Here is a 26,535-nt window from a genome sequence, read left to right on the forward strand (position 1 = left end):
TTGATGGATAGATCACTTAATTATGATATAATGCCCTTCTTCACTTGTTACAGCAGTTGTTTTAAAATCTAGGCTGTCTGATATGAGTATGGCTACTATGACCTTCTTTTGAAGTCCATTAGCATGATACATGGTTCTCTATCCCCTTACTTTCAACCTGCAGTTGTCTTAGTATAAAATGAGTTTCTTGTAGGCAGCATATAGATGGATCTTATTTTGTTTTGTTTTGTTTTTGTTTTTGTCCATTCTGATACCCTATTTCTTTTTTTGGAGCATTTAGACTATTTACATTCAGAGTGATTATTGAAACATACGAATTTAGTGCCATTGTGTTACCTATAGAGTTGGTACATCCGGTGGTATTCTCTGGTCTTTGTTGTCTTTCCTGCTTTGGTCTTTTTTTTTTCTCCACTCAGAGAGTCCCCCTAAAATTTCTTGCAGGGCTGGTTTAGTTGTCATGAACTCCTTTGGTTTTTGTTTGTCTTGGAAAGTCTTTCTCTCTCCTTCTTCTGAATCACAGCCTCACTGGTTAAAAGGATTCTTGGTGGCATACTTTCCAATTAAGCAATTGAATATTTCCTGCCACTCCCTTCTGTCCTGCCACATTTCACTGAAGAGGTCTGATACTAACCTTATGTGTTTACCCTTCTAAGTTAAGGACCTTTTGTTCCCAACTACTTTCAGAATTCTCTTTTTATATTTTTGCAAGTTTCACTATTATATGTCATGGTGTTCACCTGTTTTTGTTGATTTTGAAGGGAATTCTCTGTGCTTGTTTGACTTGGATGGCTTTTTCCTTCCCGAGATTAAGGAACTTCTCTGCTAGAACTTGTTTAATCGTTCTTCCCCCTTTCCCTGCTCTTCTGGGACTCCTACGATATAGATATTATTTTACTTTATGGAATTGCTGGGTTCTCCAAGGCTGTCATTTTGATCTAATAGTTTTCTTTCCATCTTCTTATTTCCATGATTTTATCTTCTATATCACCTATTCTGAACCCAGATTCCTCATCCTTATTGTAATTATATCATCAGTTTGCATCTCAGTTATAGCATTTTTTTAATTCATCTTGACTAGTTCTTAGGTCTTTGATCTCTGCAGGAAGGGTTTCTCTGGTATCTTCTATGCTTTTTTCAAACCCACCTAGTAGTCTTCTGGCTGTTATTCTAAATTCTTATTTAGGTATATTGTTTGATATTCTCTGATCTTTGTAGTCTTTCCTTCTTTGGTCTTTTTTTTCCGTCCACCCATAGAGTCCCCCTAAAATTTCTTGCAGGGCTGGTTTAGTGGTCAGGATATACTTTTGAGAAAGTCCCTGGTTGTGATTTCTTCTTGACCTTTCTTTTACGGAATATTCCTCCATCTTGTCATTTTGACTAAGTTCCTTTCTTTTGCATGTTTTAAAAGCTTGTTATGTTTGCTGCACCCGATAGTACGGCTGATTAAAGAGGCTTAATACCCTGTCCGGGCCTGGCAGTCCAGTAAGTGTTTCTGGTCTATGATGTGTGTGCTCTGCTATTGTGTTTTGGCTGTTCTTTCCCACCAGTTAGCCCTCTGCGATCTCCTCCTTGCTTGCTGTGGTGGAGTGTTTGGACCTGTAACTAGATGTGCTTCAATTTGTTTGTGAAGTAACCTGGGGGGGGAAAAAGCCTGGAGGAAGCCTGATCCCATAAAAAAGAAAAGGAAGGGAAAAAAAATAAAACCAAACAGAATAAAAAACTATAAAGCTGATTCCAAGGAAAAAGAAAGGGAAATAAATACAGAAGAAAAAGAAGGTAAAGGAAAAGAATAAAAAGGCCTGATACAAAAAAAGAAAGAAAGAAAGGAAAAGATAAAAAGAAATGACAAAAACAAAAACAAAAACAAATCAGAAACTATGAACCTGATTCCAGAAGAAAAAATAACTAAGTGGAAAAAAAACAAAAAGAAAAAGTGTTGCCTGTTGGTCCCCGGGGTATGGTGGCTTTGCTAGTCTGAAGAAGAGGCCAGCTGTATTGACTTGGAGTCAGTCTTTCTACAGTATATAAGCAGTTGCCAGGCACCCAGTGGCAGGGTTTGGTGTAAGCAGGTCCCACGAACAGTGGGGGGCCACTGTGTTGCTCTCTAAAGTCCCACTGTGTTGGTATTGGAGGGAAAATGATGCTACCCCAATCTCTCAGTGAACCTGGGATCTCAAACCCTGGTATTCAGGCAGCCTTACAGAATTGCAAAGGCAGTCAGCATGCCCTGCACCACAACTATCCTCTGCCTTCTTATTGGTGCATGGATGGGATTCAAAACCCAAAGTCTTAAAGGACCCAGCACAAGGTGGACTGGCCCCTCTACTCCAGAAGAGCCCCTCACACTGCTGATGAAAGGCCTTTGGCTGGCACCTGCAGGGTCTTTTGTCCTTGAGGAGTCAATAAAGCTTCTTCCAAAGTACTCCAGGAAGGGGACTGTTCTTTCCCAGTGCATCCTGGAATTTGTTATAACAGGGTAGGCACTCCCGGCCAGCTCCCTCCTTTCCAGGAGCACACACCACAGCTCCACTCCAGAGAAAGTCACACACTTCCAAAATCTCAGAGTTTCAGCTCCACATGCTGTTTGCCAAAAAAAAAAAAAAAAAGAAAAAAGAAAAAGAAAAAGAAAAAGAAAAAGAAAAAGAAAAAGAAAAAGAAAAAGAAAAAGAAAAAAAAAAAACTGGGACACAGTGCTTCTCGCTCCCAGTCTGTGGTCCAGAGAGGTTTTCCTCTTGTGCTAACTCAATGCTGCACTATCGCAACACCTCTACTTTTTTTTCTATGAAATAGGCTGCTCCCCTTCATGGCTCCACTGTTTTACATTCCCCAACTTCCATCCATGTACCTCACATATGTCAAGCTGGCTCCTCCAATGGTGGAGATCTTTCTACCACTCTGCAGGTACATTTCCTGAGTATTCCAAGTAATCTGACCTCAACAGCTTTCTTTGAGGGACGTAGGAAGTCCAGAGTCCCCTACTTCCCCACTAAGTTAAGTCCTCCCTCTGTCAGTAATCAGCTAAGAAATTGAATCCGTTATCAAAAATCTGTCAACAATAATAGTCCAGGTCCAGATGGCTTCCTAAGGGAATTCTACCAATGATTTAAAGAAGACTTAATACCTATTCTTTTCAAACTGTTTCAGAAAACAGAAATGGAAGGAAAGCTTCAAAACTCATTCTATGAAGCCAGCATTACCTTGATTCCCAAACCAGAAAAAGATCCCACTAAAAAGGTGAATTATAGGCCAATATTCCTGATGAATCTATATGCAAAAATTCTGAACAAGATACTAGCAAATTGAATTCAACAGCACATTAAAAGAATTATTCACCATAATCAAGTGGTATTTCATCTTGGGAAGCAGGGCTGGTTCATTATCTGCAAATCAATCAACATAATACACCACATTAATGAAAGAAAGGATGAGAACCATATGCTCCTTTCAAAAGATGCAGAAAAAGCATTTGGCAAAATACAGCATTCTTTCTTGATAAAAACTCTTAAGAAAAGAAGGGGTAGAAGGAAAATACCTTAACATCATAAAAGCCCTATATGAAAGGCCAACAGCTCATATCATCCTCATTGGGGAAAACAAAGAGCTTGCCTGGGATGTCTCCTCTCACCACTGTTGTTCAATATAGTATGGGAAGTCCTTGCCTCAGCAATCAGACAACACAAAGAAATAAAACGCATGCAAATTGGCAAAAAGAAGTCAAACTTTCACGCTTTGCAGATGACATGGTACTGTACATGGAAAGCCCAAAAGACTCCACCCAAAACTGCTAAAACTGATGTGTGAACTCATCAAAGTCGCAGTGTATAATATCAACATACAGAAATTGATTGGGTCTCTATACACCAGTAATGAAGCAGAAGAAAGAGAAATCAAGGAATTTATCGCATTTACAATTGCACCAAAAACAATAAGATACCCAGGAATAAACCTACCCAAAGAGGTAAAAGATCTGTACACTGAAAATTACAGAAAGCTCATGAAGGAAATTGAAGAGGACACAAAGAAATGTTAAAACATTCCATGTTCATGGATCAGAAGAACAAACATTGTTAAAATGTTTATATTACTCAAAGCAATCTATGCATTCAATGCACTCCCCATCAAAATAACACCAGCATTCTTCACGGAGCTAGAGCAAACAATCCTAAAATTTTGTGAAACTAGAAAAGACCCTGAACAGCCAAAGTAATGTTGAAAAAGAAAAGCAAAGCTTGAGGCATCACAATTGCAGACTTGAAGCTGTATTACAGAGCTGTAATAATCAAGACATTATAGTACTGCCACAAAAACAGACACATAGATTAATGAACCAGAATAGAGAACCCAGAAATGGGCCCACAAATATATGGCCAACTAATCTTTGACAAAGCAAGAAAGAGTATGCAATGCAAAAAAGACAGTAACTTCAGCAAACGGTACTGGGAAAACTGGACAATGACATGAATAAGAATGAAACTGGACCACTTTCTTACACCATACCCAAAAATTAATTCAAAATGGATGAAAGACCTAAACGTGAGACTGGAAAGCATAAAAATCCTACAGGAGCAAACAAGCAGCAGCCTCTTTGACCTCGGCCACAGCAACTTCTTACTAGACATGTCTCCCAAGGCAAGGGAAACAAAAGCAAAAATGAACTATTGGGACCTCATCAAGATAAAAAGCTTCAGCACAACTAAGGAATTAAAAAAAAAAAGAAACTAAAGGCACATGGTGGAATGGGAGAAGATAATTGCAAATATCATATTGGATAAAAGGTTAGAATCCAAAATCTATAAAGAACTTACCAAACTGAACACCAAAAAACCCAAATAATCCAGTGAATAAATGGGCAGAAGACATTAATAGACATTTTTCTAAGGAAGATATCCAGATGGCTAACAGACACATGAAAAGATGCTCAAAATCACTCATCACCAGTGAAATACAAATCAAAACCACAATGAGATAACACCTCATACCTGTCGGAATGGCTAATATAAACAACTCAGGAATCAACTGATGTTGGCTAGGATACAGAGAAAGAGGAACACTTCTGCACTGTTGATGGGAATGCAAACTGGTGCAGCCAGCCACTGTGGAAACAGTATGGAGATACCTCAGAAAATTAAAAATAGGATTAACATATTAGCCAGTAATTCCACTGTTTGGTGTTTAAACAAAGAAAATTCAAAAAACTAATTTGAAAAGATTTATGTACTTCTAAATTTATTGCAGTATTATATATAATAGCCAACATATGGAAGCAACCAAAGTGTCTATCACTAGATGAATGGATAAGGAAGATATAGTATATACACACTGGAATATTATAGCCATAAAAAAGAATGGAGTCTTGCCATTTGCAACAGCATGGATGGACTTAGAAGGTGTCATGTTAAGTGAAATAAGTCAGACAGAGAAAGACAAACACTGTAAGATTTCACTCATGTGTAATCAACATGCACACACAACATACACACACACACACACACCCCACAAACCCAAATGAATAAAGAACAACAACAAAGAGCAGAATTAGAGATATAAATACAGAGAACAAACTGATAGCTGCCATAGGTGAGGCAGGTGGGGGGATGGGCAAAATAGGTGAAGGTGAGTGGAGATACAGGCTTCCAGGTATGGAAAAAACAAGTCACAGGAATAAAAGAAATAGCATAAGAAATATAGTCAATGATATAATATTTATGGTGACAGATGGAGCTACAATTCTGGTGAGCATAGGAGCATACTGTATAAATTTGTCTAATCACTATGTTGTATACCTGAAACTAATGTAATATGTGTGTCAACTATATGCAAATTTAAAAATTCATATAAAAATAAAAAATTAAATATTTTTAAAAGGGAAACATATAAAAATTTTAAAAGACGTCAAAAGAGGTGGCCCCCAAGATGTTTGAATAATTTTAGGTTTTCTATTTTCTTTTGGAAATCTTTACAGTTTCCACAGATTCACTGTATTATTTAATAAATACAGGCTTACTATCTGAAGCAGACTACTAACTCTTCCTCTGCTCTCACTTTTGCTGCATTGTATTTTCTACTTAAGAGTACGGATGTATGGCAAACTATAATGTTTGCTGGATCCCATCCCTCCCTTTCTCAAAACACTTCATTGGCTTTACCTTGACGATAAAAAGGAATCCACTGTGCCTGAAAACTCTGGTCTCTTCCTTTCTATAATATCTCAGCATATGTCTTCTCTCATTTACTCATCAGTCTCCTTCACAAGGTCTACCTTTAAAGCCTAAAACTCTTTGTCACATCACAATCTCTATTTACACTGGCCCTTTTACTGATGTACTCTTTCCCCTGCTCAGATGTCTAACTCTAGAGCTTGCTTAATGTGTTGGTATAAATGTCTCTACTTAAAGTGATCTTCTGAAACCACCACACCTAACACAGATCCCCTCCCCTTTGATATTCTCTCCGGAACAGGCATCAGATCTCTGTCTATAACCACGTATCTGTATTGCTTTGGGCAGTGCTTTGTACCTAGTAGATATTTTTCTAGATGTTTCATGAATGACTTATTCCAGTTGAAAAAACATTGATGTGTTATCTGGTAGAGCAAGCTATGTTAAACAGTTCATGGTTTTAATTTTTAGCATTTTAGTTGATACTGATTCTTCAAAAATTATTTGAATACTAAAGATGTTGGAAAATATATTTTTCAGCATATTTTTTAAATTCTAAAGATGATTAGCATATTGAGGGTATATAGTGAGAAAGTATTCTTATCCTCATTCAAATCACAATACCTCTGTGCAGACTCCATATGGTTGACAAATAGTAATAGATATTTTAACAACAGTAAGTTATAAATGCAACTTTAGATGAGTTCAAGCCCTGCATCGGGCTTTGCACTGACAGTGCAGAGACTGCATGGGATTCTCTATCTCCCTCTCTCTCTGCCCCTCCCCAATCATGTTGTCTGTCTTTCTCAAAATAAACTTTAAAAATACAACTTTATAATTCTTTTTATATGCTGTTGAATTCAATTTGCTAGTATCTTATTGAGAGTTTTTGCATCCATATTCATCAGGGATATTGGCCGGTAGTTCTTTTTTTTTTTTTTTTTTTTTTTTTTTTTTTTTTTTTTTTTTGCTGGGTCTCTATCTGGTTTAGGAATCAAAGTAATGCTGGCTTCATAGAATGAGTCTGGAAGTTTTCCTTCCCTTTCTATTTTTGGAGCAGCTTGAGAAGGATAGATATGATCTCTGCTTTAAATGTCTGGTAGAATTCCCCTGGGAAACCATCTGGTCCTGGACTCTTATTTGTTGGGAGATTTTTGATAACTGATTCAATTTCTTCGCTGGTTATGGGTCTGTTCAAGTTTTCTATTTCTTCCTGTTTGAGTTTTAGAAGTGCGTGGGTGTTTAGGAATTTGTCCATTTCTTACAGGTTGTCCAGTGAGTTGGCATATAATTTTTCATAGTATCTCCTGATAATTGCTTGTATTTCTGAGGGATTGGTTGTAAGAATTCCATTTTCATTCATGATTTTATCTATTTGGGTCATCTCCCTTTTCTTTTGAGAAGCCTGGCCAGAGGTTTATCAATTTTGTTTATTTTTTCAAAAAACCAACTCTTGCTTTCATTGATATGCTCTACAGTTTTTTTTTAGATTCTGTATTGCTTATTTCTGCTCTGATCTTTATAATTTCTCTTCTTCTGCTGGGTTTGGGGTGTCTTTGCTGTTCTGCTTCTATTTCCTTTAAGTGTGCTGTTAGACTTTTGTATTTTGTATTGTGTATTTTTCTTGTTTCTTGAGATAGGCCTGGATTGCAATGTATTTTCCTCTCAGGACTGCCTTTGTTGCATCCTGAAGCATTTAGATTATTTTATTTTCATTTTTATTTGTTTCCCTGTTTTTTTAAATTTCTTCTCTAACTGCCTGGTTGACCCATTCATTCTTTAGTAGGGTGTTCTTTAACCTCCATGCTTTTGGAGGTTTTCCAGACTTTTTCCTGTGGTTGATTTCAAGCTTCATAGCATTGTGGTCTGAAAGTGTGCATGGTATGATCTCAATTTTTTTATACATATGAAGGGCTGTTTTGTGACCCAGTATATGATCTATCTTGGAGAATGTTCCATGTGCACTCGAGAAGAAAGTATATTCTGTTGCTTTGGGATGCAGAGTTCTAAATATATCTGTCAAGTCCATCTGATCCAATGTATCATTCAGGGCCCTTGTTTCTTTATTGATCCTGTGTCTAGATGATCTATCCATTGTTGTAAGTGGAGTATTAAAGTCCCCTGCAATTACCACATTCTTATCAATAAGGTTGCTTATGTTTGTGATTAATTTGTTTTATATATTTGGGGGCTCCCATATTTGGCACATAGACATTTATTTATTTATTTATTTATTTATTTATTTATTTATTTAAGAAAGATATGGGTTTAGAATCATTGTGATGTCTGTAGGTTTCATGATTGTAGCAATGTCTCTGGTACTTTGTCTCACAGGATCCCCCTTAGGATCTCTTGTAGGGCTGGTTTAGTGGTGATAAATTCCTTCTGTTTTTGTTTGCTTGGGAAGACCTTTAGCTCTCCTTCTATTCTGAATGACAGACTTGCTGGATAAAGGATTCTTGACTGCATATTTTTTCTGTTCATCACATTGAAGATTTCCTGCCATTTCTTTCTGGCCTGCCAAGTTTCAGTACATAGATCTGTCACTAGTCTTACTGGTCTTCCTTTATATGTTAGAGCGTGTTTATCCCTAGCTGCTTTCAGAATTTTCTCTTTATCCTTGTATTTTTCCAGTTTCACTATGATATGTTGTGCAGAAGACTGATTCAAGTTATGTCTGAATGGAGTTCTCTATGCCTCTCGGATTTCAATGCCTGTTTCCTTCCCCAGACAGGCAAGTTCTCAACTATGATTTGTTCAAGTACACCTTCAGCCCCTTTCTCTCTCTCTCTTCCTCTTCTGGAATCCCTATTATACACATATTGTTGTGCTTGATTGCATCACTTAGTTCTCTAATTCTCCCCTCATACTCCTGGATTTTTTTATCTATTTTTTCTCAGCTTCCTCTTTTTCCATAATTTTATCTTCTAAATCACCTATTCTCTCCTCTGCCTCTTCAATCTGAGCTGCTGTCACCTCCATTTTATTTTGCACCTCATTTATAGCATTTTTTTAGCTCCTTATGACTATTTCTTAGTCCCTTGATCTCTACAGTAGATTGTCTGCTGTCCTCTATACTGTTTTCAAGCCCAGCAATTAATTTTATGACTAATGTTCTAAATTCTCGTTCTGTTATATTGTTTAAATAGTTTTTGATCAATTCATTAGCTGTCACTACTTCCTGGAGTTTCTTTGGAGGAGAATTCTTCCGTTTCGTCATTTTGGATAGTCATTTTGGATAGAGTAGCATGGAACTGCAGGGCTCTTCCCCTGTGCTGTCTAGAGTAACTTGTGCTGGTTGGTGGGGCTGCAGTCAGACCTGATGTCTGCCCCCAGTCCACCACTGGGGCCACAGTCAGACTGGTGTGTACCTTATCTTCCCCTCTCCCAGGGGCAGGACTCACTCTGGAGTGGTGTGGCCTCTGTCTGGGCTACTTGTACACTGCCAGGCTTGTGGTACTACTTCTATGGGATCTGGCATATTAGCCAGGGTGGATGTGCAAGGTGCACAGGGGCGGGAGGGGCAGGCTCAGCTCGCTTTGCCTTTGGTGTTCCCCTGTGGGAGGGGCCCTGCAGCACCAGAAGGGAGGCAGACCTGTTGGAGGGATGGATCCACAGAAGCACAGCGTTGGGTGTTTGCGCAGTGCAAGCAAGTTCAGTGATGGGAACTGGTTCCCTTTGGGATTTCGGCTGGGGGCTGGGAGAGGGAGATGGTGTTTCCGGCCCCTTTGTTCCCCGCTAAGCTGAGCTCTGTCTTCCGGGGCCCAACACCTCTCCCTCCCGGTGTCCTCTCGCCCTCCCGCTCTCCAAGCAGAGCTGTTGAATTTTAGCATTCCAGATGTTAAGTCCCGCTGGCTGTCAGAACTCATGCAGTCCAGCCCCTCTGCTGTTGCAAGTCAGACTCGGGTGCTCTGTCTTGCCAGGGTGGTTGCCACTCTACCACCCTGGCTCCCTCCCACCAGTCCGTGTAGTGCACCCGCCTCTCCACCCTTCCTACCCTCTTCCATGGGCCTCTTGTCTATGCTTGGCTCCAGAGAGTCCATTCTGCTAGTCTTCTGGTGGTTTTCTTGGTTATTTAGGCAGGTGTGGGTGGAATCTAAGTGATCAGCAGGACGCGGTGAGCCCAGCATCGTCCTACGCCACCATCTTCTCAACTCCAAAAATACAACTTTATAAATAAAAATTGAAACTAAACATATTTTTATATACTAAGCCATTGCAAATTTATAGAGCTTTTGAAAAAAGATATATGATTAGATACTTTAAACATTGATCAGGGTTGTTTCCCTGAATTCTAGGATAAGGAAGTAAAAGGAAATGATGAGTGCACACTTATTTATGTATTGAATCTGTTCTATGAATATTTTCCATTAGATTTTTAATAAAACTGATCTTAAATATTCCATTAATTCTGAGGGAAGATAGTTGATACTATTTAATATTTTATTTTAATTTTTCTGCTAAGTATTTAAGATTCAAAACCCCAAATAGCAGACAACACAAAACAATCAGTTGTTACAGACTTATTTAGAAAGTGAGCCAGGAACCAATATGATAGCTTGTGAGTCTCTTAATGGCTGCTTTCATTTCTTGATTCCTCAGAGTATAAATAATTGGATTAAGGAGGGGAGTGATTATAGAGTAAAAAACAGAAAGAAACTTATCTGCAGAGTAACTCTTGAACGGAAAAACATAGATGAAGATAGTGGGGCCAAAGAAGAGAGTGACCACAGTGATGTGAGCAGACAGTGTGGAAACTGCCTTAGAGGATGCACTGGAGGAGTGCTGCCAGATGGTGACCAGCATGACAATGTAGGATATGAGCAGGAGAATGAAGCAGATCAGGGACAGGAGTCCACTATTTGCAATCACCAAGAGCTCTAGGATATAGGTCTCAGTGCAGGCAAGCTTGATGACCAGGGGAAGGTCACAAAAAATGCTGTCCACAACATTGGGACCACAGAAGGGTAAACCTACCATGAAAACCATCTGGCTTGTGGTATGGATGGACCCAATTGCCCATGAGAGCAGCAGAAACCCGATGAGCACCCTGTGATTCATGATGGTCTGATACTGCAAGGGCTTGCATATGGCAACATACCTGTCTATGGCCATAGCTATCAGAAGAGACATCTCTCCACCCCCAAAGAAGTGCACAAAAAACATCTGAGCCATGCAGCCCCACAGGGAGATGGTCTTGCGTTTTCTAAGGAGGTCTGCAATCACTTTGGGAGTTGTAACAGAAGAAAGACATAAATCAAAAAATGACAAATTTGCCAGAAAGAAATACATGGGGGAGTGAAGATGCGTATCAACTATCACAGAGATCACAATGAGGAGGTTTCCTACTATGATGGCTACATAGACAAGGAAGAAGACTGCAAAAAAGAATATTTGAATTTCTCGAGAAGTGGAAAGTCCCAACAAGATGAACTCAGACACACTTGATCTGTTGTTCAGGAGATCCATTCATCCTTGTAATGAATTTCAGAAGTTGCCTAGAGGAGGGAAAAGCACACAGGATGTCATAGGGACTGGCAAGTCTGTAAACCTTGCCTTTATTTCCATCCTGTCTCTTATGCAGGCAAACAAATGTATGACACGATGACTACTTATAGATATTTAGCAGGATATATTTCACAGGACCGCATGACAGTTGATAGTGGAAGGTATTGAGCCTACTAAATGAAATGTGTGTGTTGATTAATAGGGGCAAGGTCAGTTAGGTATTTGAGAAAACCTCTCCCTTGTTCAGCTGTAGAGCAGACTGTGTGAATTCATAAGTTACTAGAATAATAGAGAAGACTTTGGAAGGCATCAGCAAAAGTTATTTTTATCACTTGCAGGAGGTGCATTTACTGACACATTTTTATGAAATTCTCAAAAGGCAGTAAAAATTTGCCATAAATATTGCTGAAATTGTATGAAGTGCATTATGATTCTTGAAAAGAACTGATTATAGACCATGAGCATATTGTTGATAGAAAGTTGCATGTGGAGACAGTTATCTCATTACCTGAGATCAAACCCAATTACTGAGGAAAGATTAAGTTATTTAGACTAGACTCTCAAAACCACAGATACTCATCTACACGTTGCCAGACTCTTCAGTTCACGTGATCAGACATAAAGTGTGTCCCAACTGTGCATTCTTCTCCAGTTGTTGCAAACATGAACAAAGATCAATTTTTATCTGATATTCTTTCTAGGTCATATGATTTCACAGATATAAGTATATAAATCTTGTTCCACTTTCCCCCATTAGTGAGGGGTAAAGACTAAGGTGAATCATTTACCTTTGTAAATATGATTTAACAACACTTTATTTTTATTTTTTTATATGAAATTTATTGACAAATTGGTTTCCATACAACACCCAGTGCTCATCCCAAAAGGTGCCCTCCTCAATACCCATCACCCACCCTCTCCTCCCTCCCACCCCCCATCAACCTTCAGTTTGTTCTCAGTTTTTAACAGTCTCTTATGCTTTGGCTCTCTCCCACTCTAACCTGTTTTTTTTTTCCTTCCCCTCCCCCATGGGTTCCTGTTAAGTTTCTCAGGGTCCACATAAGAGTGAAACCATATGGTATCTGTCTTTCTCTGTATGGCTTATTTCACTTAGCAAATGTGATATATTCTTTGAAAGGAGTAGTATCTTGGGTTACTTAGCCTCCTTGGATCTATCCTTCCTCACAATTATTTCCCTTAAAGTTCTTTCAATCTCTGACTTTGTCAAAGATGGAAAAAAAGTCAGAGATATGTTGCTGACTCAGGTGGATTCAGGCAAGCTAAATAAACTTTTAAAAAAGACACACAAATAAAGGGAATAGGTCAGTGCTCATTCTATATAAATTCACCTGGTTAAGACCCTCCTTGTTTGGGTGATTTTAGCTCTTTTTTTTCAAGTCTTATTTCAGGCAAGTTGTTCATCTTCAGTCTTTTCCTTGCTTTTATGAGAACCTAGACCAAAGGCTAATACAGACTGTCACCACCAACAACAACAAAAAAGAATATACGTGATTTGGGGATACATGTAATCTTTTAGTTACATAGTTGAAAATTTTAAAATTGTATATCTGGGTAACCATAGTGAATACTTAATCATATGCTCTTTTCTCTGCATGGTTACTATCACTAAGACACACAGTTCTTGTAATGGCCCATAATTTTCCATTATGTTTGACACTATCATCCAAAGTAGCATAAAAACGTCCTTCTTTCAGAAGGTAATGAAACAGGAAGTGCACATCTTTGATAGTTCTCATTCACAGATGTGAATCTGTATTTCTTCTTTGTGCCTTGTACTCTTAACTGTAGAACAATGATCTCATCTGCACTATAGCCCCTGGACTTTCTGTGTTTCCCTGAAGCACATAATAGGTTTACTTGCAGGTGCACGTGGTGTGGCAAAGACAGAGTCCTAGACAAGATGCTATCTCAGTGTTTTAACTATTTGGCCATTTTCAGACTGTTACCATAGGAAAGTTGAATTTCCTCATAAGCTTTTCTAGCAATCCATAACAAGTATAATGATGGCATCAATATTTTATGAGTGGTGGCATTCTATGATTTTTAAAGCTCTGAATCAGGCGTTCTATCCTCACATTTCTATCATTTGTCTCTTTTAAAAATAATTGCATTTCTGAAACAACAAAGGCACTTTCTCAATATTTCTGCTATAATTTAAAGAAAAAAATCATTCAAACTGATAAGTATAATGGAAGAATTTGAATATACCCAGATTTCTTTAGTCTAAGAATAATTTATTGGCTTGGACTGCTATTATAATCTAATTTCCAATAATCATTGGTATAGTGTTTTCTGATTTTTGTATTTTTTTCCAATCGTAGCAAGTTATGTTTGTTCTAGATTAATTTTTGAAATCCATTGAGCCTTCCTCTCAGTTTAATTTTGGCACTGTTTTTAACACTTATGAATACATTTAATGTTATTAGTGAGAATAATGTGATTGATGTGGTATGTAGATAGAGTAGCATGTCAAGATTATGTAACCTACCAGTTTGCACTTGGACTTCAGAGGTAACATCAGTATGAAATGGATGCTTAATCTTCATCATCCAGTGACTTATTTTCTTCTCTGGACTTCAAAAGACAGCAATATATAAGTGTATCTCTTGGTAGGAGGTACAAAGGAGAGAACTCATTTGATTGTTTTAGATTCCTCAGAGACCAGTAGTAAGAAAGTAATTAGGATTGTTAAAAAAGACTTTTCACATTGCAGAAAGAAGATACCATTTTTCATCTATAAAATTGATAATACTTTAAAGGCAATAATCCATACTCAGGCAGTGGAGAGATAGGACTAGAGTTGAATAATGAGAATTTTATATGATGTTCTTTCTTTTGTAGTAGTTTGTTTTCTACAAAAAGCATTCATAAATGTGATATTTAGGAAAAATATAAATGATCTAGATTATTTTTATTTTACATTGTATTAAGGCTGAGATTTTCACATAAATCCAATCTTTCTGAACTTTTCAGAAATAATGTGAAATAAATTTCATCATTCCAATTAAATAATAATTCATTCCACTAAGAATTTGTTATGCTTTCTTTATTACCTTTCAGATTTGCTCATAAATCAGGCTCTTCTTTGGGAGTACTCATTTCCTGTTTTGTTTTCCTGGATAATTTTTGTGGTGTTACTACTTACTTTACTAGTCATTAGTTTACAGTGTATTTAATGTATGGAAGGGCAAATCTGTTGTCATTGCTTTATTCATTCAGAGTGTTCTTGCTTATTCTTATATATTTTTATTCTGAATTAAATAAATATATTTTCTAAAGTTAAAACAAATTCCATTGGTATTTTAATATCACAGTATTAAACCTATAAGAAAAGTAGAAAAAAATGAACGGAATTACAAAATTGAGTCTTTCATCCAGAAGGATTTTATGTCGTTCTAAATGTCTGCTTACTTTTATGATACAATACATTCTAATCTTCTAATCTTGGTAATATATTTTTTGTTCAATGTAATTTTGCATATTTCCTACTTTCCTATTCTATGATCTTTTTCTTTAACATAATTGGTTTTATTGCTCTTGTTTCCATTTATTATATATTTATGTGGTACATGGTATCATTGTGGAAATCTCTTTGTCATTTTTTTTTTTGCCAGTTCAGTGTCCTATTTTCTTGAAGGTACTGGTAAAATGATCTACAGGCATTAATAACTTTTTTTTTCTTCTTATACATTTCCTGTGCCTTATTCCATTAACTAAAAGGTGACAGTAATGTTGAATAACATTGATGAAAACTGGATATAGCAGAATTTGTTAGTTTCCCAAACATGACCCTTCCTTCTTTCTTGAAAATTAAAGATCATTTTCTTATTTTTTTATAGTTTATTTATTTATTTTGAGAGAGCAAGCAGGAGCAGGTGAGGTGCAGAGAGAGAGGGATAGAGAGAATCCCAAGTAGGTTGCATGCTTAGCACAGACTCCAATGTGGGACTTGATCTTACAACTGTGAGATAATGACATGAGCCAAAATCAGGAGTCAGTGGCCTGTCTGAGTCACCCAGGTGCCCCCAAAGCTCATTTTGTGGGATGGGTGTCTATAAACTTCCATGGAGTCTCCAACCCTGTCCACAAAGCTGCATCTCACTATACTGTAGCAATCACTGTTTAATTTTCCTCACCAGTTTAGCAGTAAATACAGACAGTGTAAGAGACTCCACTGAGTAGTCTTCCCCCATTCCTCATTCAAAACAAATGTCTGAATTCATTAAGTGGCATTGTGAAGCCTGCCATGTGACAGAAGTGGCAAATAACATGAAAGTAAACAGTATTAACAGGCAGCTACTGGGGAAAATTCTTTAGAGGACCTGACTTCTGATAGAGTCAAGTACTTTGCCTATCCTCAACTCCATATTTCCTTAGGTCTTATTGCAATAGTGTTGTTATACTAACATTAAGTGCCATAAATATTTACAGTTCAGTGCTATCAGTTAAACATATATAAAGCAGGAGGAGTTTAATTAATTAAACTAGTGACATGAAGGCTGAGATGCTAATAGGAAATGTTCGGGGAAACCAAAGATGAACATCGAATGGAATCTACCACCAAATCCAATCTGGAGGGGCAAGAGAAGACACAGTCTTACCACAGCCCCAGGGTAATGACATGTATTCATTTTCTTCTTCTCCCTCAAAAAATTTCCCCAAAACTAGAAGCTTCATCCAACCCAAATTTCTTACCTTGTAGTTGGATAAGTCTGAAATCCAACTTTTTTCTCTCTGGGATACAATGAAGTTGTTGGCAGGACGATATTCCTTATTGGCTTTGGGGAAGAAACTACTCCCAGACTCAGCCTGGCTGAGGGCCAACTTTAGTTCCAGGTGTTTGTAGAATAACATTTCCACTTCCTTGCTGATCTTTGTCAGACATTATTTTCACTTTCTATACATTGCCTATATTCTTTGGTCGTATCTTCTTCCTCTTCAAAGCCAGAAATATTGAATCAAATCCTCCTCAAGATCCACCCTTTCTGGATTTCTTTTTTCTTTCTCTAGATCCATGAAGAGTTCAATGCTTTTAAACACTCATGCATTTCATTGAGGCCGCCCACATTAACTAGGATAACCTCCCTATTTCAAGGTTTATAAATAATCATATTGTCAAAGTTCAATTTACCATGTAAGGTGACATATTCACAAGTTCCAGTATTAGGGTGTGGACCTCTTTGGGAGATGATTATTCTGAGTATAACGGCTTATATACAAAGGTGGGAAATGTAGTGGCCAATTTCACGAGGAGAGTTAGAGCCATGGAAGTGTTGCTGAGTTCTAGAATGAGCCAGAGAACTACTGCGGATATTTGGGCTAAGGCAGAGTGTGTGTGTGTGTGTGTGTGTGTGTGTGTGTGTGTGTGTATTCTTCATTTTCTTTTCCTCCCACCCTATATTAATCTAACAGTGATATCCATTTGTAACCATCTAAGGTCAAGAAATGCTAGGGTGCTGGAAATGCAGTCTTCATGAATCAGGGCTTCCTGTAATAAGAGAAAATTTATAGAATGGAAAAAGGATGGATTGGAAGGAAAATGGGACTATAATGGCACACATCCTTTTATTATTTAGTCTTTCTGGAGTATAAATGTGTGAGGAATTTTTACAAACATTTTGGGAGAAATTATTTAAAAATGAACATACATATAGGGTTTTGGAGTCTCCGTTGATAGTGTGGCACTGCTACACATACATTGGACTAAGATGCTATAATTGTTTTACACTAGAAAACAAAAGCTCTAATTTAATTATAACATTGTAATCATGGCTGATTAAAGGCAGACCAAAAATTTAGGTCAAGGACATGTGATGTACATTTAAAGGGAAGTTAAGTGAAATTTTCAATATTCCTAAGATAGGGCATGAGAAAAACAACTTTTTTTCTTCCCAGATTAAGCCACTGTGATGAGTCAAGTGTGAGGACAAAAACCATTATCATTTAAGATGGCAGGGTCTTGCCACATTTGTGAAATTTTGGAGAGTTTATCTAGGGCAAGGATGCTGAGGCATCTCCTTAAAAGTTAAAGTATTGCATCTTGTACCATCGCTGTGCCACTAAGAAGAAAGCATAATGTCTGGTAGTCCTCTCCAAGTTTTAGAGGCAGTATATTCCAACTTGTATATAATACTTATTTATTGATTGACATGAAGTTTTCAGTTTTGTAAACTTAGTTCAGGGGAGGCATCTTATCAGATCTAGAACAAAGTAAAAGTAGCCTTACCACTAGGGCCATTTATCCAGGTTAATCATACAGTATTAAAGTTATCTCTCCTGAGAAATAAAACATTCATTAGTTTTTTTTCATATTCTAATAGGAGAGTCATAATGTAGTTTCACAGGATCATAGCATGTGTATGCCATGTGCAGCAGAGAACTATGCATGAGTTGGAAATTAGCCACTGACATTCTACTAAACCCCATAGGTATGGACCATCTGACCATGGAGGTTCAATTGACTATGGAGATGTAGATGTCCATCATGCCCTGCATCATTTTATATTAAGATTGACTTTGAGCATCACGGTGTTTAGATTGTATCCTGGTATCTTGAGATGGCATCCTCTAGGATGTAGTGTATACTCTTATTTAATGACATTAGATGTAATTTTGTTCCCAGTAAACAGAATCTGTAGGGTTAAGAACACGGATATTCTCTGTATGTCTTCAAACCCTATAAAACACTTGTAGAATTTATGCTTTCTTTTCCCACAGCTTCAGGCTCTCTAGTTCCAGAAGTTCTGGGATATGCTTTCACCAGTGATGAAGTAAGATTTCTATTAACCTCAAGCTTCACTGCCACTCAATCACTTTATGTTTTTCTTTCCCAGAGACATCATGGCAATGAAAGGTGTCACTATCTTGTGAGTAATTTACCTTGGTCATCAGAAGAGGTAGTACTGCTGCACTACAATGGTTAAGTAGGGCCACAGTAGAATTTTTTAAATCTAAATTGAAATATGGAATTGAACTATTCTACTTCTCGGCTGAAAAAATGCACTGGATGGTATTACTTGCAGAGATGTCAGTGAAGAAGAAAACATTAGTGAACATGGAGCGATAGCTATACAAAATGAAACAGGAAGAGATTAAAAACAATTTCCATTCCATAAATGTCTCTACAAGGTAAATGACCATACACAGTGAAAGTAATAACAATACCTTGTTGAATGTGTTATCTCAGTAGATAACGGCAGACGTTAATCTAAAACAGCACCAACACCAGAGTGGGGAGAAGGTAAATGGAAGGAAATGGAAGTTTCACTAATGTGATATTTGTATCACTAACTGTGGTCCATGAGTGTCACCCATGTATTGCAGTTGGACTGTGGTACATTACAATTGTGCAGTATGTATTTGTGGCCCTAAAATTAACATTAAAGCCACAACAAATTTTTCTGTTCTTCCTGTTTGAGTTTTAGTGTGTATCTAGGAATTTGTCCATTTCTTCATCTTGTCCAGTTTGTCAGTATATAATTTTTCATCATAGTCTCTTTTGATTGTTTGAATTTTTGTGCTGTTGGTTGTGATCTCATTATTCATGATTTTACCTATTTGGGTCCTCTTTTTTGATAAGTCTGGCATTGTGTTTCTCAATTGTGTTTACTTTTTCAAAAACCAGTTTTTTATTTCATTGATCTCTTCTTGTTTTTTTGTATCTATATTATTTGTTTCTGTTCTAATCTTTATTATCTCCCTTTTCTGCTGGCTTTGGGCTTGATTTGCTGCTCCTTTTCTAGCTCCTTTAATTGTAAGTTTACATTGTGTATTTGGGACCCTTTTTGCTTCTTCAAATAGGCCTGAATTGCAATGTATTTGCCTCTTACACCTGGACTTAATGCATCCCAAGTGTTTGGATGACGTGTTTTCATTTTCATTTGCTTCCATGTTATTTTTTATTTATACTTTAATTTCCTGGTTAACCCATTCATTCTTTAGTAGAATGTTCCTTAACCTCAATGTATTGTAGTGCTTTCCAAATTTTTTCTTGTGATGATTTCAAGTTTCATAGCATTATGATTTGAAATATGCATAGTATGATTTCAGTCTTTTTGTACCTGTTGAGGGCTGATTTTTGACCTAGTATGTGATCTATTCTGGAGAATATTCCATGTACACTCAAGAAGAATGTGTATTCTGCTGCTTTTGGATGAAATGTTCTGAATATATCTGCTAACTCCATCTGCTTCAGTTGTTATTCAAAGCCATTGTTTCCTTGCTGATTTTCTGTTTGGATGATCTGTCCATTACTGTAAGTTGGTTTAAAATCTACTATGACGGTATTATTATCAATGGGTTTTTTTATGTTTGTGATTGATTTATATATGTGAATATCTCCAAGTTGGGGGTATATATATTTACAATTGTTACATCTTCTTAATGGATAGACCTCTTAATTATGATATAATGCCTTTCTTTTCCACTTGTTACAGTCTTTGTTTTAAAATCTAGGTTGTCTGATATAAGTATGGCTACTCTGGCCTTCTTTTGAAGTCCATTACAATGATACATGATTCTCCATCCCCTGACTTTCAATCTGCAGGTGTCTTTAGGTCTAAAATGAGTCTCCTGTAGGCAGCATATTGATAGATATTTGTTTTTTTAATTCATTGTGATATCATATTTTTTTAAATTTTTTAAATGCTTATTTATTTTTGAAAGACCAAGTGAGAGTAGGGGAGGGGCAGATAGAGAGGAAGATACAGAATCCAAAGCAGGTTCCAGCCTCTGAGTTGTCAGCACAGAGCCTAACACAGGGCTCGTACTCAAGAACCACGAGATAATGAACTGAGGCAAGTTGGATGCTAACCAATTGAGCCACCCAGGTCCCCCTTCCCTATGCCTTTGGATTGGAGCATTTAGACCATTTACATTCGGAGTAATTATTGAAAGATTTGAATTTAGTACCATTGTGTTATGTGGAAATGGTGTTTTTGGTGATGTTCTCTGGTCTTTGTAGTCTTTGCTGCATTGGTCTGTTTTTTTTTCTTCACTCAGAGAGCCCCCTAAAATTTCTTGCAGGACTAGTTTAGTGGTCATGAACTCCTTTAGTTTTTATTTGTCTGGAAAGTCTTTCTCTCTCCTTCTATTCTGAGTGAGAGCCTTGCTGGATAAAGAATTCTTGGCTGCATATTTTTCCTGTTCAGCACATTGAATATTTTCTGCCACTCCCTTCTGGCTTGCCAAATTCCAATGGAGATATCTGCTACTTAACTTATGAGTCAACCATTGTTAGGTTAAGGACACTTTGTTCCTAGCTACTTTTAGAATTTTCTTTTTATATTTATATGTTGCAAGTTTCATTATAATATGTCATGGTGTTCATTGTTTTTGTTGGTTTTGAAAGTAATTCTCTGCGCCTCTTGGACTTGAATGCCTGTTTCCTTCCCCAGATTAGAGAAATTCTCATCTATAATTTGTTCAAATAAACAAACAAATGTCCTTATAATAGATGCAGAAAAAAACATTTGATAAAATACAGCATTCTTTCTTGATAAAAACCCTCAAGAAAAAAGGGGTAGAAGGAACATACTTCAACATCATAAAAGCCATTATGAAAGGCCCACAGCAAATATCATCCTTAATGGGGAAAATAGAAAGCTTTCCTCATGAGGTCAGGAACATGACAGGGATGTCCTCTCTTACCACTATTGTTCTATATAGTACTGGAAGTCCTTTCCTCGGCAATCAGAAAATAAAAATAAATAAAAGCCATCCAAATTTGCAAAGAAGAAGTTAAACTTTGACACTTTGCAGATGACATGATGTGATACTCTACATGGAAAACCAAAAATATTTCACCAAAAAACGCTAGAAGTGATAATTGAATTCATCAAAGTTGCATGATGTAAAATCAACATGCAGAAATTGGTTGCATCTGTATACACCAATAATGAAGCAGCAGAAAGAGAAATCAAGCAATCGATCCCAAATTTCACCCAAAACAATAACATACCTAGGACTAAACCTAATCAAAGAGGTGAAATATCTGTATGCTGAAAATTATAGAAAGCTCATGAGAGAAATTGAAAACACAAAGAAATGTTAAAGCATTCCATGCTTATGGATCAGAAGAACGTACATTGTTAAAATGTCGATACTACGCAAAGCAATCTACACATCAAATGTAATTCCTATCAAAATAACACCAGCATTCTTCACAGAGCTAGAACAAACAATCCTAAAATTTTAGGGAACTAGAAAAGACCCCAAATAGCCAAAGTAATGTTGAAAAATCAAAGGAAAACTGGAGGCATCACATTTCCAGACTTTAAGCTGTTTTACAAAGCTGTAATCATCAAGACAGTATGGTACTGCCACAAAAATAAACACATATATTAATGGACCAGAATAGAGAATACAGAAATGGACCCATAAATGTATGGCCAGCTAATCTTCAACAAAGCAAGAAAGAGTATCCAATGCAAAAAAGACAGTCACTTCAGAAAATGGTGCTGGGAAAACTGGACAGTGATTTGCAGAAGAATGAAATTGGACCACTTTCTTACACCATACACACAAAAAAATCAAAATGTATGAAATTCCTAAATGTGAAAAAAGAAACAATCAAAATCCTACAGGAGAAAACAGGCAGCAACCTCTCTGACCTCAGCCACAGTAACTTCTTACTAGATATGTCTCCTGAGGCAAGGGAAACAAAAGCAAATGAACTATTGGGACCTCATCAAGATGAAAAGCTTCTGTATGTTGACGGAATCAATCAACAAAACTAAAAAGGCAATCGACAGAATGGGAGAAGATATTTACAAATGACATATTAGATAAGGGTTAGTAACCAAAATGTATGAAGAAGTTACCAAACTGAACACCAAAAAAAACAAATACTCCAATGACGAAATGGGCAGAAGACATGAATAGACACTTTTCCAAAGAAGATATGTAGATGGCTAACAGACACATGAAAAGATGCTCAACATCACTCATCACCAGGGAAATACAAATCAAAACCACAATGAGATAACACCTCACACCTGTCAGAATAACTAAAATTAACTCAGGAAACAACATGTGGTGAGGATATGGAGAAAGGGGAACCCTTTTGCACTGTTGGTGGGAATGCAAACTGGTGCAACCACTCTGGGAAACAGTATGGAGGTTTCTCAAAAAAATAAAAAATATAAACCCCCCTATGACGCAGCAATTGCACTGCTATGTATTTATCCAAAGGACACAAAAATGCTGATTTGAAGGGTCACATCATACCCAATGTTTATAGAGCACTATCAACAATAGCCAAATTATGGAAAGATACCACATATCCATCAACTTACAAATAGATAAAGAAGAGGTTATACACACACACACACACACATGCACACACACACACACGCACATACACACAATGGAATACTACTTGGTGATCAAAAAAAGAAATCTTGCCATTTTCAACAATGTGGATGGAACTAGAATATATTATGCTAAGTGAATTAAAGCAGAAAAAGATGAATGAGAGACTCTATGAGGGAATCTGTTTACTTGTCTTTTTCAGTTAAACAAAAAGAATCAGAAAATGTGAAAAAATATAAATAAATATAAAGACAATAAAGCAAATTTATACCAATTATATCCATACTAGTCCTATTACGTGTCTTTCATTTTTCATTATTGTCAATATATATATATATATATATATATATATATGTATATATACACATATATATATAAAACCAAGAATATATCATACTATTTTCTGTACATTGTTTAGTACATTCTTATTTACATATAGCAACTTATTTGACAAGCTACTATATTCATCTTTGTGGTCTTCAAACGTATCAATTTATAAGATCTTTGTGCCTCTTTTCCTAGAATTTTGTGTCCCCAGAATATTGCATGGATGTTTCATCTGGATATCAGCTAACCACAATTCAACAAGACCTTGCTTAACTACCATAGGCAAAAACTCCCATCTCTAATCAAACTCTATCATAACAGTATTTTCTATTTGTTTCAGATAACTATCTCTTTTGGATATTAGAGGTCATTTTCTTTTTTTTAATATAGTTTACAATTATATGTATAATGAACTACATATATACACATACAGTGTGTACACTATGCTCTTGGTTTGGGAGGTGGATTTCCATGGTTCATCACCTCCATACAACACCCAGTGCTCAATCCAACAATTTCCTAGAGGTCATTTTCAATTTAATAGCTCAATCTGTTTTTATCTACTTGAATATAACCCCAAGAGACCTAGACTCTCAACTGCCTTATTCACATACCTAGAATAGTGCCTGAAAATTGGAATTGCTTAATAAATGTAATATTTGCTAAAATGCAATGGTGTCCTTGTGCATTAATAAATAAGTGATTTAATTAATTCCAACTGAACTTTCTCCTTTGTAGCTTATTTCATTCTTCTATTCAGCAAATCATGTGATGACTCAGTAACCTCTTCATGGAAGCTTTCACTTCCTGGTTGCGAAAAGTATAAATCACAGGGTTCATCAAAGGAAAGATCACTGTGTGAAAGAGGGAAACCACTTTGTCAGCTGGGAAGGCTCTGAAGGGACGAGTGTAGATGAAGATGGCAGGTCCAAACATGAGAAACACAATGATAATGTGTGTGGTACATGTGGAAAGAGCCTTGTGTTTGCCTTCAGAGGTGTGTCCCTTCACCCGATAGAGGATGACAGCATAAGAGGCCAGAAGGCCCAGGAAGCACAGCAGCGTAAGCAGGCCACTGTTGGAGACCATCAGGAGCTCCACCACAAAGGTGTCTGTGCAGGCCAGCTTGATGACCTGTGGCACATCACAGAAGAAGTTATCCAGCTGGTTTGGGCCACAGAAGGGCAAGTGGAGAATAAGGGCTACTTGCACAATGGAATGAGTAAAGCCCCCAAGCCACAGAGCCAACAGCAAGGCATAGCACACTCTAGGGCTCATGACAGTGGAATAGCGTAATGGATGACAGATGGCCATGTAGCGGTCAAAGGCCATCACAACAAGAAGGAACATCTCCCCTACTCCAAGAAAGTGCAAGAAAAAAAGCTGAGTGATACATCCTCTGTAGGAGATTATTTTCTTCTCAGAGAGGAAGTCCACCAGCATCCTGGGAGCCACAATGAAGGAGTAGGATGCATCCAGGAAAGCCAAGTTGCCCAGAAAGAAGTAGAGGGGGGCTGTGAGGCCAGGGTCTGATCTGATGGTGAGGATGATGAGTAGATTTCCAGGGAGAATGATGAGGTAGAAAACTAAGACTAGCACAAAGACCAGAAGTTGAGCCTGTTGAGACTGGGTCAGACCAAGGAGGATAAATTCTGTCACCACTGTGCTGTTCTCCCTCTCCATCTCTCCTCTGCATAATAACAAAGAACAAAGAATCATCTGTTGTAACTACCTTTTCATCTACTCCATAGCTCTTCTCAGATAAAATCATTTACCACTTCCAGGACTTGCCTAGCTGAAAGCAATGCATGGTCATAACTGTCTTGTGTTTTGGGCTGATCTTTCTACCCTTCATTTCTTGATTTCCCCCAAAAGAAATTGTTTTTATAACCACACTCTCATTCCCATTTAACCACGTGCTGCTTCTATGTAATTGTGCTCCTCTAGGACTCTGAGCTACTTTGCTTGAGGTATAGCTGAAATTTCCTGATTAAAGCAAAACTTAATCATTATTAAATTTTTCAGGTTTGTTGGTTTTTTGTTTGTTTGATTGTTAGTGGTGGTGCACTTTCTGTAATGTTTACATTAGTTGCTGGGTTTTGGTCACTTCTTCTCATTCCCACAGACCAAAGTACTTTTGCAAGTCCTTCTTTCCTTTGGTTCCTATAGACTCCCTAGTTCTATGCCTTCTTTTCTAAATGTGTTTCTTACTTATTCTTCTTTGGTGTCCTTGTGCACCTTTATTCCAAAATGGTTTAGGGTCTCAAACAAGATCCCTACATTCTCCAAACTTAGAGTTATTGCCCTAGTTACTCTCTTGGTTGGGTCCCCATCCTGAATCTTCTGCACACCTTGTTCTTAAATCCTAATTAATACTAACCCAGTTATATTTGATCACCATATATCCATAACCTCTTTTTTCCTCCAATCTCAGAATGATAGCCAGATGACATCCCTTCCACAAATATTTCCATATAAAACATCAGAATATATAAAACATTTTAAATATCTAAGCTAATAAAATCAAAGCATTCTAGATCTGGGATTAGTAATATAGAACATAGAGAATGATATACTCATTTGACAGATGAGAAAAATAAAGGAATTGCAGTTAAGATTTTTATTTTTTGCAATGTTTTTTTTTCCTCACAAGTAGTAAGAAATATAAGAGGTGTGTATTCCTCAGTTTAAACTGATGAGGATATTATTAATCAGCATCCATCAGTGGGTATTACTTTATTTAGGCAGATAAATCGTCATTATATTGCTTGCATGAGTATTTCCCCTTTTCAGGCTGCAATCTTGTCTAAATAACAATTGTATTTATAATTATATTTGTAGTTATTTTCTGTTTATAGAAACATAATTTATGTTACTATAATTGTATAACCATATTTTATTAATAAATACTCATGTGATATGTGTACATTATTTACTGTTGGCATGAATGATTTAAAAAATGAAAGATTGCTAATTTTAACAAAATACTATAATGTCACATATAATGATATTTCCCTTGATTTTGAATTACATGCAATAGTTTTCAAAAGTACTGTAGATATAATGGAATACAGTTTAGCAAGAAAAACAAATGGCATATTGGGACATGCTACAATATGAGTGAACTCAAAAACATTATGCTATGAGAAAGGAACCAAAAGTTTAATGATGAAGCTTTTTCACAACTCTGTAAATGCACTCAAAACCATTG

The 26,535-nt window shown here is 36.9% G+C and overlaps 2 protein-coding genes across 2 annotated transcripts; both read right to left on the bottom strand.

Annotated features, from left to right (window-relative positions):
- Nucleotides 1–10,685: 10,685 nt before the first annotated feature.
- LOC101096655 (olfactory receptor 4K13-like) lies at nt 10,686–11,627 on the bottom strand. Its single transcript, XM_003987365.4, has one exon. The coding sequence runs from the start codon at nt 11,625–11,627 to the stop codon at nt 10,686–10,688; it is 942 nt and encodes a 313-aa protein (XP_003987414.4).
- A 12,453-nt stretch (nt 11,628–24,080) lies between these two features.
- Nucleotides 24,081–25,007, bottom strand: LOC101101223 (olfactory receptor 4N5-like). Its single transcript, XM_003987319.3, has one exon. It carries the CDS (start codon nt 25,005–25,007, stop codon nt 24,081–24,083), a length of 927 nt encoding a protein of 308 aa, XP_003987368.2.
- Between the last annotated feature and the right edge of the window lie 1,528 nt (nt 25,008–26,535).

Source organism: Felis catus, chromosome B3 (genome assembly GCF_018350175.1).
Source record: "Felis catus isolate Fca126 chromosome B3, F.catus_Fca126_mat1.0, whole genome shotgun sequence".
Lineage (NCBI taxonomy): Eukaryota > Metazoa > Chordata > Mammalia > Carnivora > Felidae > Felis > Felis catus.